This window comes from Polypterus senegalus, chromosome 13, assembly GCF_016835505.1.
Source record: "Polypterus senegalus isolate Bchr_013 chromosome 13, ASM1683550v1, whole genome shotgun sequence".
NCBI lineage: Eukaryota > Metazoa > Chordata > Cladistia > Polypteriformes > Polypteridae > Polypterus > Polypterus senegalus.
The window spans coordinates 98,897,194-98,913,850 of record NC_053166.1 but is presented as its reverse complement, the minus strand read 5'-3'; the positions used below and the strand labels follow the sequence as shown (position 1 = coordinate 98,913,850).

Genomic DNA, 16,657 nt, shown 5'->3' with positions numbered 1-16,657 from the left:
TATATATATATATATGACAGCAACACTCATCACTCACAATAGTGACAAAACAGTTACATTGACAATCATGTTACATTATTTTCAAAATGCTTCCTTTTCTTTTTCATTACCTCTTTAACACACTACTTCGCCGCTGCGATGCCCGGGTATTTTGCTAGTCTTGAATAAAATTGCACTTGTTTTGTTATACTTCTACTTTTTTTGAAAGTGTTTATTTGATATTTGGACTACAGTTTTCACACATTATACACTTCATGTCTACATTTTGTCAATTATTACTAAAACATTCTGCTTTAATGATGTGTTTACATAGATTGTTGTAGACACAGAACACACATGAAATGCATGTATTCCAAAATGGAACTGCTAGCTGCGGTGGGCGGAGGGATGTGATAGCAGACTGCTTGCTGTTTGTGCTGATCGAAACTTTTTCAATACTAAAGACGCATACGGAGAGGTGCGAACGGATTTAAGGTGGGCTGGGATTATGAGTTTTTTCATAGGTTTTGGTAATTCTAGTGTTAAAGGGATGAAGGAGACCTCCTGAACAAGGAAAAGAAAGAATGCTGAAAAATCCTTCCATGTGTCTGGAGAAAGACGACCATGCAAAGAAACTAAACATCACTAACCTTGAACCATACGTATACAGTAATCCCTCGCTCTATCGCGCTTCGACTTTCGCGGCTTCACTCTATCGCGGAATTTAAATGTAAGCATATCTAAGTATATATCACAGATTGTTCGCTGGTTCATGGATTTCTGCGGACAATGGGTCTTTTAATTTATGGTACATGCTTCCTCAGTTTGTTTGCCCAGTTGATTTCATACAAGGGACGCTATTGGCGGATGGCTTAGAAGCTACCCAATCAGAGCATGTATTATATATCAACTAAAACTCCTTAATGATATAAGATATGCTTCCCGCGCAGTGCTTGATTGTTTGCTTTTCTCTCTCTCATTCACCCTCTCTCACATTCTCTGCGCCTGACGGAGGGGGTGTGAGCAGAGGGGCTGTTTGCACAGAGGCTGTTTGCCTAGAGGATACGGACACTCCTCTACAAAATGCCGCTTTATCGCAGTGCTTCGGCATACTTAAAAGCACGTATTGATTTTTTGATTGTTTGTTTTTATCTCGCGCTCTCTCTCTCTGACATTCTCTGCTCCTGACGGCGCTCCTTTGAAGAGAAGATATGTTTGCATTCTTTTAATTGTGAGAAACAACTGTCATATCTGTCTTGTCATGGAGCACAGTTTAAACTTTTGACTAAAGGGTGTTATTTCATGTCTAGAGGGCTCTAATAATGTTAAGAGTGTGGGATAGTTTTTAAGGGCTTAAAATATATAAAAATAACCATACAAACATATGGTTTCTACTTTGTGGATTTTCATCTATCGCGGGGGGTTCTGGAACGCAACTTCAGTTTAATACATAGAACAAAGCCAGTTAATGTTACAGTGTTACCTATATCTAAAGATAAAAATCTTATGAAGGATAACTTCTGGCTATTATAAGTTTCTCACCCTAAATCCTGAGATGGAGAACTCGGTGTGTGGGTAATAATAAAAAAAAAAAAGCACTACATTAAACATTAAACACTGGGTGTTGCAGACTCGAATCAAATGTATGTTTTTATTATATTATAGAAATAATAATAGTAGCAGATCACTACTCAAAACATGGCGCGACAGGATTCAAATTGGCAACTTTTTGTATATAAGTTAGCAGTTCTTACCTCTGCACCATCCAAGAATATGTATTAACTTTCTGTCGATTGAGTTTTGAACTTGGGTTTGTAACTCATTGAAAGCAACATGTAAATTGAATGAGTTTTTTTTTGTTTACTTTGGTTATATTCTTGAATTAAAATGCACATTATACACTCACATCATTATTAATATAACATGGCAAACGTTTCTGCTTTAGGTATGTGTTCAGCACTGCTTGCCTCATATTTCCTTTCATCCTACACTTACCCAGATCTTTGTAGACATGGAACGCACATGAAATGTATATGTTTCAATAACAATATACCATATTATTTGCCTTATACAACTCCAGGCACATCACACGCAAATAAGGAGTCTGGAGCTGGGGGACATTCTTAGCAGACTGCTTGCTGCTTGTACTGATCGACACATTTACAAAACAAAAGACAGTGATGGAGAGGTGTGAAGGAATTTAAAGGTGGTCCGGGATTACAAGTTTTTACAGGCTTCAGGGATTCTAGTGTTAATAGGACAAGTACAGTTTCTGTGGTGTAATGTTTTCAAGCAGAGATACTCTCACATGCATAAATGTAACATGACTTTCCCAGATACCGTCCTTGCTTTTAAGTTGTTGGATACTGCATGTTTAGATGCAAACAAAGTTGAATGGCATTCACAGCATGTACTGAGCTTACCTTTGCTCAAAGAAGTCAGTGCTAAAGAGGGTTTTTGGTGAAAAGGCATCTCTGGTATCAATGCGCATTAATGTAACTTAAGAAACTGTGTATTTCACCAGTTAAAAACAGTATAACAGGCTGCATTTGCAAAACATTTAGAGGAGGTCACCATTGCCAGTCAATATTCCATTAGACAATAAGTATCGTAGAAGATCAAGATGCATTATTTGTCAGAGCACTTATCACTGGGTTATAGATTGCCCAGATAAAAATGAACGAGCTAATATAACAGAGGAAAATTAAAAAAAAAAAAAAAAAAAAGGATTTTGAAGAATTCAACATTACATTGTTTACATAGTAATCAAACTCAGGATGCTAAACTCAAACATTTCAAGCAGCAGAGTTTTCAGATTTGGAGATGGCAAAATTGTATATTCCACAAAACAAGCTAAAATTGCTGCAGAGATTAGACAGAGACGATGTATTATTGAAACAGAAGTGGTTCCAATTGACATCCCATTGTTGTTAAGTAAATCATCCTTAAAAAGGGCAGAGACATTTGTTGCTATGGAAAATGATAAAGCAGTGATGCTTAATCAGCTAGTGAGTCTTGAGTTAACTAGCTCAGGTCACTACTGCGTGAACATCTTAAATAAAGAAACATTAGAGTGATGTGAAATTGTAGCAGTCTCAGAAAACATGAGTACAGTGGAGATGCAAAAGGCTTTCTGAAACTTCACCTGCAATTTGGACAGGCTTCAATGGACAGATTATTGAAATTGCTTTATAGCTCAGGAAGTGAGGGTGCAGAGTGTGCCTCTTTATTTAAGAAAATTGTTGAAAATTAAGACATAAAATGTGAAATATGGCAAACCCAAACTCAGACCAGCTGTTGGTTTGTTACTAGCTTCTAAATACAATGGAATTTTGGCTATGGGCTTACATGAACTTGAACCAGGACTATGATCTTTTCATATCATTAATATATTAACCCATCGTTACTTGGGTGGGGTGTTGCACACCCCAGTTGCCAAAGTTATGCGTATTTCACATAGATGGCGTGACGTGGAGCTTTGATAGCTTTTTTATAGCTTATTTGCTTTTGACGAAATTCCACTGTTTACAGATGAGTTACGAGGAAGCCCAGGATAGGGTTGTCAGACTTTTGGAGGAGGTTGAAAGTGAATCTGAACCGAGTGAACAGAGTGATTCCGAATAAGAACCAGAGTCAAATTCAGACTTAGAACCAGAACACATCAGCCACCGTGAACATGATACAGACTCATCTGAAGATGCTGATGCAGATGACAATGATGAAACACAGCAGGAAAGCTACTATGTAGGAAAAGGCAAATCCTCCAAATGGTAAAACCAAAGCAAAGTTCGCACCAGAGCTCATAACATTATAAAGGAATAGCCCAGAGTCAAAGGGAATGTAACAAATTCAACATCTCTCAGTGATTTGAATAGTTTATAGAGCCAGACAAAATGGAGATGTTTCTTGACTGCACTAACAAATGCATCAATAAGGTTGCCGCAGGATAGAACAACAAATCTAGGGTCGGAAAAACTGATGAAGTGGAGCTAAAGACTCTTTTTTTTTAATATCTTCTAAGATTTTTATATATTCTAAGATTAATTAAATTGTATTTAAAATATTTCTTACTATCACTTCTCCATAAATAACATTGGGGTGCAATACATCCCAGCCGAGCACTTAAGAGAGTTCACGAAACCTGAGTTACGAAGGGTTGACATGTTTCAATGCAGAAAGTAAATGCTAAAAGACATTCAAAAATTGTGAAATAATTATTTCTTGGATAAACATACATGGAGCTCCACAGAAACAATTAAGTGATAATGTTGTGGAGTTTGATCATGACAGAATCAGAGACGTGGAAGAGAGAGCTGCATACGGTCCCTGGAATAATGGGCTACTTGAGAGACATAATCAGTCTGTTATGGAAATATATACTGAAAGTGAGAAAGAATACGGGATATAACTGGGAGCCAGCATTGGGTTGAGGACTAATGGCAAAGCATACAATGCATAATATATTAATGGGTACAACCCATTTCACCTAGTGTTTGGCCAAAGCCCAAATCTTCCCTCTGTCTTCATGGATAGGCCAACTGCCCTAAAAGGAACCACTAGGAATGTGTCCGTGGGAGAACATATTTTGGCACTGCATATTTCAAGAAAACTATTTTTTTGAAGCTGAGTGTTCAGACAGAATATGGGAGAGCAGTCCAGAAACAGATCATTGCTATAAATGAAAAATTTGAGACAGGAGACAAAGTGTACTACAAAAGGGTTGACTGCACAGAATGAAAGGGACCTGGAGTTGTCATTGGACAGGATGGAGTTGTGATATTTGTGAGACTTGAAGGCATGCATGCAAGAGTACACCATTCCAGACTACATAAAATAATAACTAAAGATGACAACATACTACCAACAGTGACAGGGATGAAGCAAAAGATTTATCAAACATGAAGATGAATTGGAGACTCTAAACTCTTCAGTCCCCTACAGAAGATGCTGATGCTGAAGCTTAGCATAGTTTTGGGTTAAGACAGAGTCACTGTATTAGTCTAAAAAAGGGCCAAACTGTGAGATATATGAACTTAGACAGCTGGCAAAGCATCAGACATAAACATAAACTGTGAAATTTTAGAGTTTATGGATCTTTGGGGTGGATTGCTGACAAAAAATTGTATTTTGACATGTCAAGTGTAGATAGTGTGCACATTAAACCAGTAACACATCAGCTGAAACTGTGTGTCTTCATCAATGGAAAATGATTTTTCTCAAATCTATACTAATAAAAGGCAAAGCCCTCACTGACTCACTCACTCATCACTAATTCTCCAACTTCCCGTGTAGGTAGAAGGCTGAAATTTGGCGGGCTCATTCCTTACAGCTTACTTACAAAAGTTGGGCAAGTTTCATTTCGAAATTCCACGTGTAATGGTCATAACTGGAACCTATTTTTCTCCATATACTGTAATGGACTTCAGCTCGATGGCCGTGGGGGGCGGAGTTGCATGTCAAATCATCACGCCTCCCACGTAATCACGTGAACTGACCTTGACCGCAGTACATAGAAAACAAGGAAGAGCCCCAAAGAGCGCTGAAGAAAAACGCATACAAGCTTATTCATAAGTGCAGCTACAGCGGAAACAAAGTACGGTGTAATCCGTAAGTTTAAATTAAGTTTATGGACACGTTGCCGTTTGTCATGCCTTCGTTGGATACTTTATTCGCGAGATACAAGTTTAATGAGAAGACACGAGGTATAAACGAGACTTTTGATCACTTTCTAACGGAGTTAAAATTGCTGTAGCGAGAAACTTTTAAGTGACGGGTCTTAGCTAACATTAAATAAAGCCGTGGACATCGCAACATCACACAAGAGAGCAACTCACGTGAACTGACTGAACGCTGAGTACGCAGTGATCACTTCCATGCATCAAACCTGTTCAAAAAACGCATTACACAATTGACAAGGTAGGAAAAGAATAATATATATACACACACACACATACATACATACACACATATATATAATTTGTGTGTGTGTATGTATGTATGTATGTGTGTGTATATATATATGTGTGTATGTATGTATGTGTGTATGTATGTGTATGTGTGTGTGTGTGTGTGTATATATATATATATATATATATATATGACAGCAACAATCAAGCTGTGATAAAACAGTAAAAAGGAGGCATGTCAGACGCGTGTGGTACATTTTCTGATGCAGCTAGGCGAAAATAACTTTGTGACGCTGCCACCAAATACACAAAACAATTACATTGAGAATCATGTTACGTTATTTTCAAAATTTTTCCTTTCTTTTCTGTACCTTCTTTAACACACTACTTCTCTTGTAGCCTTGCAATTATTCTCTTTAGTATGTGTATATATATATATATATATATATATATATATATATATATATATATATATATATATATATATATATATATATATATATATATATATATACATATATATATATATATATATATATATATATATATATATATATATATATATATATATATATATATATATATATATATATATATATATATACACATATATATATATATATATATATATATATATATATATATATATATATATATATATATATATATACAGTGGTGTGAAAACTATTTGCCCCCTTCCTGATTTCTTATTCTTTTGCATGTTTGTCACACAAAATGTTTCTGATCATCAAACACATTTAACCATTAATCAAATATAACACAAGTAAACACAAAATGCAGTTTTTAAATGATGGTTTTTATTATTTAGGTAGAAAAAAAATCCAAACCTACAAGACCCTCTGTGAAAAAGTAATTGCCCCCTTGTTCAAAAATAACCTAACTGTGGTGTATCACACCTGAGTTCAATTTCCATAGCCACCCCCAGGCCTGATTACTGTCACACCTGTTTCAATCAAGAAATCACTTAAATAGGAGCTGCCTGACACAGAGAAGTAGACCAAAAGCACCTCAAAAGCTAGACATCATGCCAAGATCCAAAGAAATTCAGGAACAAATGAGAACAGAAGTAATTGAGATCTATCAGTCTGGTAAAGGTTATAAAGCCATTTCTAAAGCTTTGGGACTCCAGCGAACCACAGTGAGAGCCATTATCCACAAATGGCAAAAACATGGAACAGTGGTGAACCTTCCCAGGAGTGGCCGGCCGACCAAAATTACCCCAAGAGCACAGAGACGACTCATCCGAGAGGTCACAAAGACCCCAGGACAACGTCTAAAGAACTGCAGGCCTCACTTGCCTCAATTAAGGTCAGTGTTCACGACTCCACCATAAGAAAGAGACTGGGCAAAACGGCCTGCATGGCAGATTTTCAAGACGCAAACCACTGTTAAGCAAAAGAACATTAGGGCTCGTCTCAATTTTGCTAAGAAACATCTCAATGATTGCCAAGACTTTTGGGAAAATACCTTGTGGACTGATGAGACAAAAGTTGAACTTTTTGGAAGGCAAATGTCCTGTTACATCTGGCGTAAAAGGAACACAGCATTTCAGAAAAAGAACATCATACCAACAGTAAAATACGTTGGTGGTAGTGTGATGGTCTGGGGTTGTTTTGCTGCTTCAGGACCTGGAAGGCTTGCTGTGATAGATGGAACCATGAATTCTACTGTCTACCAAAAATCCTGAAGGAGAATGTCCGCCATCTGTTCGTCAACTCAAGCTGAAGCGATCTTGGGTGCTGCAACAGGACAATGACCCAAAACACACCAGCAAATCCACCTCTGAATGGCTGAAGAAAAAAAATGAAGACTTTGGAGTGGCCTAGTCAAAGTCCTGACCTGAATCCAATTGAGATGCTATGGCATGACCTTAAAAAGGCGGTTCATGCTAGAAAACCCTCAAATAAAGCTGAATTACAACAATTCTACAAAGATGAGTGGGCCAAAATTCCTCCAGAGCTGTAAAGACTCATTACAAGTTATCGCAAGCGCTTGATTGCAGTTATTGCTGCTAAGGGTGGCCCAACCAGTTATTAGGTTCAGGGGCAATTACTTTTCACACAGGGCCATGTAGGTTTGGATTTTTTTCTCCCTAAGTAATAAAAACCATCTTTTAAAAACTGCATTTTGTGTTTACTTGTGTTGTATTTGACTAATGGTTAAATGTGTTTGATGATCAGAAACATTTTGTGTGACAAACATGCAAAAGAATAAGAAATCAGGAAGGGGGCAAATAGTTTTTCACACCACTGTATATATACATATATATATATATATATATATATATATATATATATATATATATATATATATATATACATATATATATATATATATATATATATATATATATATATATATATATATATATATATATATATATATATATATATATATATATATATATATATATATATATATATATATATACACATATATATATATATATATGTGTGTGTGTGTATACCTACACACTTACACCTTCAATCCACTTCCATAGAACTTTCTGTAGCCATAAAAAGGAATGTTCACCTTATCTGGAGCAACTAAAGTTTAAAAAAAAAAAAAAAAGACAGATTCTATGGGTTGCTAGACAAAGCAGACTTGATGTCAGGTTTGATGCCTGCATCTTCACATCCAGTACAAACATGCTACTATGCAAAACAATACATGAAACCAAGGAAGTCATTTGCAAAATTTATTTTTTGAAAGTGGCATAGAAGTTTCAGCACCTAGGAACAGATTCGCCTAACTTGGGAGTCTTCCTTATGGTGGCAAAAAAGGAGGGCACTTCATTATTTTGGCAAGAGCAAGATGACAATTCTCACCATTTTCTTGGCAGTAGAAAAGAATTCAGAGAAGTGCAAAGGAGAAACCCCCGAGAATGGCTGACGGCATTGATAGTGCAGTCTGCTTTCTGTGCATTTTTATCAGATCTTACAGTCTGTGACTGAAGAAACAATGCTCATTTGTGTTGCAAACAAACTCTTTGGTTGATGCATTTCAATCCACCAAATATGCAACAGTGAAGATATTTATCTAGAATTAAGTGGGATTAAAGAACTTGTTCAAGAGCAAAATGCCCATTGTGTTTTGTGGTTATGTACAAAGTACCTGCTTTCTGACTGTCTTACAGAAAAGGGGCATCTCCTTTTGTACTTTTAAATTAAATGACTAGTATAGCCATATTTTTTATTTGTGGTAGGGTAATGATTAGATCACCTGTGCATATAAATTGGAGGTAATACATGTTGTGCAGTTTACATTTTTTTCTTAAAGAGAAATAAAGATAAGATTAAGATCTATATCTTCTTTATGTTGCCTTATTTGTAGTATTACAGTACTGCGTTCCTATTATTAAAGTTATGCTCTGGTTAATAGTAAGTGAGGTTTTTTTTTGTTATTAGTGTCAGTGTCTGAGTGAGTGCGAAATAAACAAAACTTTGTTGTTATCAATAGTAGTGTTGTATCTTTATTGAAGTTCAACATAATAACTTAATTTCTTAAAATGCCACATTAGTTTCCAGTTATGTTCAGGGAAGATTTTAAACTCCTTTTGTTATTAGGTTTCCTCACTCTCCAGTTTTCCCTACCCCCTTTCACCTTACAGAGTATGATATCCTTAGCAAAAGATTGTGATTGTGTTATATTCTCAGTGGATGTTCTGGAAGTTGTAGTATTAATGCTGCAGCTGTATCTTTTATTTCCTCAATATGATTATTTGTTTTACCTTTCATGAACTTGGAGCTGGCATGTTGCTCCATACTATAGTGTGGCTCATGGCCTGGTAAAGCTTCATGCTTGCTTTTAGTTTAGAAATACTTAGTGCGTTGCTATAGACTTGCATAATGTGATGAAAAATGTGACAGATTTTTTTCTTCTTTCTAACAATGCTAATCTTTTGAACTTTAGAAGTAAAACATGCATTTTCTTTCCCCACTTACAGTGTGGTGTACAGAATTTCAAACGACGGGAAAAGTGTTTCAAGTGTGGAGTTTCAAAAACAGGTACTGGTGTGTTAAACTTGATCAAATCTAATTTTGTCCCAAATGTGACTGAAGTTTACTAAATTTGAAAGCCTTTAGCTAGTCCATCTGTTATTAAGCTACAACTACATCAGCTTGACTTTGTATCTGCATGAACAGTTCCTAGAATTTAACACTAGATATTTTCAGACATGTTTTTTATTTGTCTGATGGGTGACTTAAGTAACTTGCCTGGTTTCAAATAAAGATGAACTACTTCTAGAAATTGCATACATGTTTTACATTGAACTACAATTGCTAGTATTGTTTGATCAGCGTTTTATTGTGTTAATTGTGAAGTTAAAAACTTGAAGTAGATCCTACTTATTTTTTAACTCTGAAATCTTACAGTATATTACATCAGCAGAATGAACCTATGTAAATACAAATTTTTAAGAGCCTCGGGATTGATTTTTCTCTAACATTGCAGAAACTGAGTTAAAGTTACCTCTTGCCCACCAAGACATACCTTTGGAACATGTAAATGAGTCTTCTCAAGGCCTATTACCTTTGCCAAGTCATTATAGTCAGTCTGCCCCTCATCCTTTGGAACTCGCACCTCAAACTGCCGAGGCTGCCAATGACAGTAAGTTATTTGACATTATATAGTTTTTATTGGGGCAGTGGTTTTCTATAAGTGGGTATTTTTAATATTGAAAAATGTTTTGCCTAGTTTTGTGATATATTGTTGTTGAACTAGTTCAGTATCATGTAGACTTTTCTGTAGCAGTTTTCAATGAGTAAAAAAAAATTAGTCTATCACAAATAATAGTAAAATGATTGCTACTGATTAATATGTTACTTTCTGTTTCTTGCATAAATGTAAATTAGTTTCATAGCAGACATTGCGGACACTGAACACATTGAATAGTGCTGCTTTTTCATTTTATTGATTTTATTTGACGAAAACAACATTTCATACAGTCAAGTCAAATTTAAGAACCCATAATTCAACTCCCACCCTAAAAGAAAGAGAGAACCTACCACAAGAGCAAATCTTTAAAAGCAACAAAGAAAAGAGAATGTCTATTTCCCCAATGTAAATGTGTATTCTAATATTTGATTAATTATATCTTGCCATATTTTAAAAACTTTTTCAAAAGATCCACTAAGTGAGAATTTAGTTTTTTCCAATTTCAAATAGTATAACTTCATTTAACCACAATCAATCTGTCTTTCTCAACTTTAGCCCATTCAGGAGTACACCAAATGTGGCTGTTAATGCGTTGGGAATGTTTGTGACATTAAGGCTATCTGATAGGCATTCAAAGATTTTTGTCCTGAAGAATGTTAATTTGGCAAACCCCCAAAACATGTGTCCCATTGAGGTTGGAGCGAAATTTCAACATTCACATATTTGATCATGCCCTTGATACATTTTGGGCAATTTTAAATTAGATAAATGTGCTATCTAAAAGATTTTAAGTTGAATAATTGAATGCTTTGTGTATATGGAGCTAGGGTGTATTTTATGCATGGCTGCCTTCTATGCTTTTTCAGAGATGTTAAGTGAAAGATCCTTTTCCCAACATACCATATGATCTTAGAAAGTAGGAGACTTTTTATATATTATATATTGAGATGCTGTCTGAGTCTTCCAGATTATCACTATTGTTTTCTGGAAGAGAAATGGGTGGAAAGAAACTTGGGCTGGTTCCTTTTACCAAAGATTCTGATTTGAAAATAGTGGAAAAATTGTGTGAATGGAAAGTTAAATTTGAAACACAATTGTTCATAAGGCGCAAATGCATTATCTATATATAAATCTCTAAGTGTTTCAATGCCAGATGTTTTCCAAACATTAAATACTGTACAGGTTTGAGAGAGTAGAAAAAGTGAATATCATGTGCAACAAATAAGAGCTGTCTTAAAGTGTTTCCTACATTGGTTCCATATTCTGAGTGATTGATGGACAACTGGACATCAGTATACTGAAAATAATTTGTATTTATTGAGGCACAAAGTAGGGCATATAAAGTACAGCAAGGTTGTATTTCTTTTGCAGACTAGGCTTGTGTTCATATGTCAATTTCGGGTTGATGTCCAGGTCTTTGTAGCTTGTCTATTTGCCATATAGTAATACAATTGAACGTTAAGTCTTGATATGCATCATTCTGCTTTAGGCTATTGTAGAATTGCCTTTCAGACACGTGGATATTTTGAATTTCAAATAAATAACATTATAATTGAATTTAATTTCTTAAAGAACAATTTGTTAATGTATATGTGGCTGCTCTGAAATAGAAATAGAAACTTGTGAAGGATGTTCATCTTGACAATTTTGATTCTCTCTGCTAATGTGAGATGAAGGGTAGACCATCTGTTCACATCTTGTTTAATTTTTTTCATGCAGAAAGCAAAATTTTGTTGAAAAAGATCCCTATATTTACTTGTGATGTTTACTCCAAGGTTTTTGAACTGATATGCTAAAATAAATGGGAAGTTGTCCAGTCTAATATTGTGTGCTAGAAAGTGCACTTGAAAAGGACACTTTTATTCAAATTAATTTTGAGTCCAGATATCTTTTGAAATTCTGCTAGTACATTGAGGACTGCTGGTATGGAAGTTTGTGGGTCTGATATGTACAGTACCATATCATCTGCATATAGTGATATTTTTTGTTTAAGTCCATCTTTGGTAATCCTCTTTATCGCTGATACATTTTGAAAGTGAATGGCCAATGGCAACTGCAAAGAGCAGTGGTAATAGGGTGCATCCTTGTCTTGTACAACATTATAGTTTGAAGTAGTTTGAAATAATGTTGTTAATACAAACAGGCTTTGGGGCTGGTTTAGAGTAGCTTGATGAGCCGCAGATCAAGAGTTCAGAAAGAGAAGGAAAATGCAGCTCAAGCTTCAACAACATCTAAACTGGACTCAAGATCATGATACGGCCTGGTAGAGACTGACTTGGAAGAGACAGACGAAGGTACGTATCTGCTGGGACCTCATGCTGTAGCATTGGCTCCAGTCAAGAGTGAAGGTGGAAGCAAAACTGAGATTGAGGCGGGCAATGAAAAGTTGCCTATCTCCAGCACATTATCAGAACTGAGCGTGGTCTCTCTGTCCCCGCTGTCACCTACTACCAGCAACCCCAGTGAATCAACAGCATCAACTCTCTTTCTGCTTTCTTTGAATCTTTAGCTTTGTCCTTGCCTGTGTGGTGATTTTATTCCTAAATGAATTTTACTCTCACTTACACAAAGACATGTACAATATATGCACTATATAAAGGGATTATTGAGTTCTGCCTTCTTTATAGTGCAATTATCAATGCTTGTTTAAAAGAGATAAAAAGTTTATTTTCCACTCATGACTTTTATGTTTTGTCCCTCCGGGTTAGATTTTAGTAATGTTCAACCTAGTGTAAACTTGCATAAATCTAGAAAATGAATGGTTGAATTAAAAAATAGTTAAAATACTTTATATCTCTTTAAATAATGTCATAATCTTTAATAATTGCTACAGCAGCATCAGTTAAACACACAAAAGTAAAACAGGAAGATGAAATGGTTGTGCATGCAGTCTTGGATGCAGTGTAGTAATCAAATCCACATGGGGTTCAGTTCATTGTGAACTCCATTAATTTTTACACCATCATGGGCAATTTGGTTTCATAAAGAAATTTAATATCTTTTAAAACATCATCCTCTAAGCCTTCACAGGGAAGCATAGAAGTATACAATTGGAGAATTTATAAAACCAATATATGAAAATTTCTGAAAATAGAAGGGTGATTTTACAAAACAAAAAGAACTGCGAACACAAAACTCACCAGTAAGTTGTCATTCCAAAAGGTCTTGTATCAATGTGTTATCTGCTACCCTTATAACCCATTTCAGATCCTTAGTATATTGTTTTTAGTTATCCGTATGGCTTACCTAGTTTTTATTTTTCTTTCATGACTTAATTTAAATTGTGTGACTACCATTTTAGATCAGAGATTGCAGTGCCAGAAATGTGCAGTACATATTTTAAGGGTGTTGGGCTGAATTTAAGACAGACTGGAAGTTGTGAAAGTCATATTAGACATTTATCCTAAATACAAACAATTAATTTTTGGTAAATTGTTTGTTTTATTTTTAGTACTATGGAGTTGTGATTTATGTACAATAGATATTTAAAATTAGCAATGTTCAGCAAAAGTACAAATATGAATACTTTCCTAATACAGTACTTTGATGTTATCTGCATTTTATGCTGATATTGGTGCTATATTGTGTTTTAAAAACAGTTTTTTGTTCTGCTTTGCATAAATAGAAATACTTTAGGGAAAAAGAATCCCTGTAAATAAATTTACATTATGTTCACTGCTCAGCTTCTGTGGACCTTGAAGCAGCAGTGGTGGAATATCAAACTGATACCGATCACCGATTTCATGTTAAGGATTGGCTGATACTAATTTCTTTGTTGCTTTTTTTCTCTTACTTTGAAAAACTTTTTACACACTAAACTCCTGCATAACCAAATGCATATAAACAATATGTTCTATACTAGCAGAATACCCGCGATTCGCAGCGGAGAAGTAGTGTGTTAAAGAAGGTACGAAAAAGAAAAGGAAAAATTTTAAAAATAACGTAACATGGTTGTTAATGTAATTGTTTTGTCATTGATATGAGTGTTGTTCTCATATCTATCTATCTATCTATATATATATATATATATACCCGTGCTTGGCAGCGGAGAAGTAGTGTGTTAAAGAAGAAAAGAGAAAGAAAAGGAAACATTTTGAAAATAACGTAACATGATTGTCAATGTAATTGTTTTGTCACCGTGATATATATATATATATATATATATATATATATATATATATATATATATATATAGCAAAATACCGCGCTTCACAGCGATGTCATGTGTTAAAGAAGTTATGAAAAGAAAAGGAAACATTTTAAAAATAATGTAACATGATTGTCAAAGTAATTGTTTTGTGTATTTGGCGGCAGCGTCCACGAAGTTGGTTTCGCAGCTGCATCAGATAATGTACCACAACGTCTGACACGCCTCCTTTTACTGTTTTCTCACAGCTTGGATTATGCTGTCATATATATACACACACATACATACATACATACATACATACATACATACATACATACATACATACATACACACATATATAGATATAGATATAGATATATATACAGATATATATATAGATATAGATATATATACAGATATATATATAGATATAGATATATATGTATATCTATATCTATATCTATATATATATATATATATATATATATATATATATATATATATATATATATATATGTATATATATATATATACATACCTATCTACATCATATATATACACACACACATACATACACACACACAAATTATATATATATATGTGTGTGTGTGTGTGTATATATACACATACATATACTTGTGTGTATGTTTGTATGTGTCTATATGTGTGTGTATAGGTTTGGTCACTGAGTGCAAGGGAAAATAATAAATTATAGTCTATAAGTTATTAAACAGTAAAAATTAACGTTTTAAGAAGTACAGGTACATTGAAATTACATTTTCTATGTGAACGCTCAAATTTGTGCCTCTGGTAATGTGCCTTACCGCATTTAAAGAAAATTAGTTTTGTGTCCTCTGCAGTGTTAAGAGAGAAAGGCTTTGGTTTGGGATAAAAGGAAAAAGGTGTAAAGAAAGGAAAGTTGCCTTTTCTTTTATATAGTATAGAGAGATGTGTTCGCTGACGTTCTGATCGCCTTTTGGGGACAGTCGCGGTGGGTCTTGTGTAGACTGGTGAGACGTCCCCGCCATTAATCGGCTGTGATGGCACTGTCAGTCCTGCACTCGTGTGCGTGTCTTCATAATTCGAGGTGAGGACCTGATAATCGATATCGTGCAAAAGAAAGTGTGAATCGCCTTAATATTATTTTGCCGTGGTGTAGAAAAGGGGTCCTGTGTTTGCACTTGTCTGGGCTATAGCGCAGGGGGAGGATGAAAAAAATTAAAAGTGCTCACTTTGACTTAAGGCAGAAGCGCAGTCAGCGTCTCAAAGGCCGGCACAGCTATGCTGCGCTGGCTGCTCGACTTTGCTGGGCAGGAGACCCCAGTTTGCAGACACGTTCATGATATCAAAAGTCTCAGCGCTCCTTGGAGGTCATTCATTCATATATATATATATATATATATATATATATATATATATATATATATATAGCAAAATACCGCCTACGCAGCGTAGAAGTAGTGTGTTAAAAGTAATGAAAAAGAAAAGGAAACATTTTAATAATAACGTAACATGATTGACATTGTCATGAGTGTTGCTGTCATATATATGCCTGCCTAATAAGTCACCCTCGCTTTGCTCTTACTTTTTTACCGTTCATTTAATCATGGCTAGTGGCGGAAAAATTATAAAATGGAAGGAGGATGGCTTTACCAAAACAATTATTGATGGCTTAATCGATTATTCATAAAGCTTGAATTGGTGATCTGTTTTTCTGTGTTAACCTCATATTTTTTCATACTTCTTCTCAAACTAAGGTGGTGCGAGGGTAAAATGAATCGTGATGCGCTGATCAATGTAATCCGTGTACCAGGAAATCATGCATTGACAAAGCTCCCCTTTGCTTGTAATGCAAAGTGTGATTAAATGCATTATTTTTTAACGCGTTATGGAGCACATGCATCGAAGCTTCTCGGCTGTGCTTGTGCTAAGAAAAGGAAAGATTTTAAAAATAACGTAACAC

General features: G+C 35.1%; 1 protein-coding gene across 5 annotated transcripts in view; it reads left to right on the top strand.

Moving 5' to 3' along the window:
- The window catches only part of rbm10 (RNA binding motif protein 10), a 367,172-nt gene that overhangs the window by 164,421 nt on the left and 186,094 nt on the right, over nucleotides 1-16,657 (top strand). For all 5 annotated transcript variants that reach the window (XM_039773885.1, XM_039773884.1, XM_039773886.1 and 2 more), the window contains 2 exons: nucleotides 9,853-9,913; nucleotides 10,362-10,517. In XM_039773885.1, coding sequence (XP_039629819.1) covers nucleotides 9,853-9,913; nucleotides 10,362-10,517 — 217 coding nt within the window. The remainder of the gene's footprint in view (nucleotides 1-9,852; nucleotides 9,914-10,361; nucleotides 10,518-16,657) is intronic.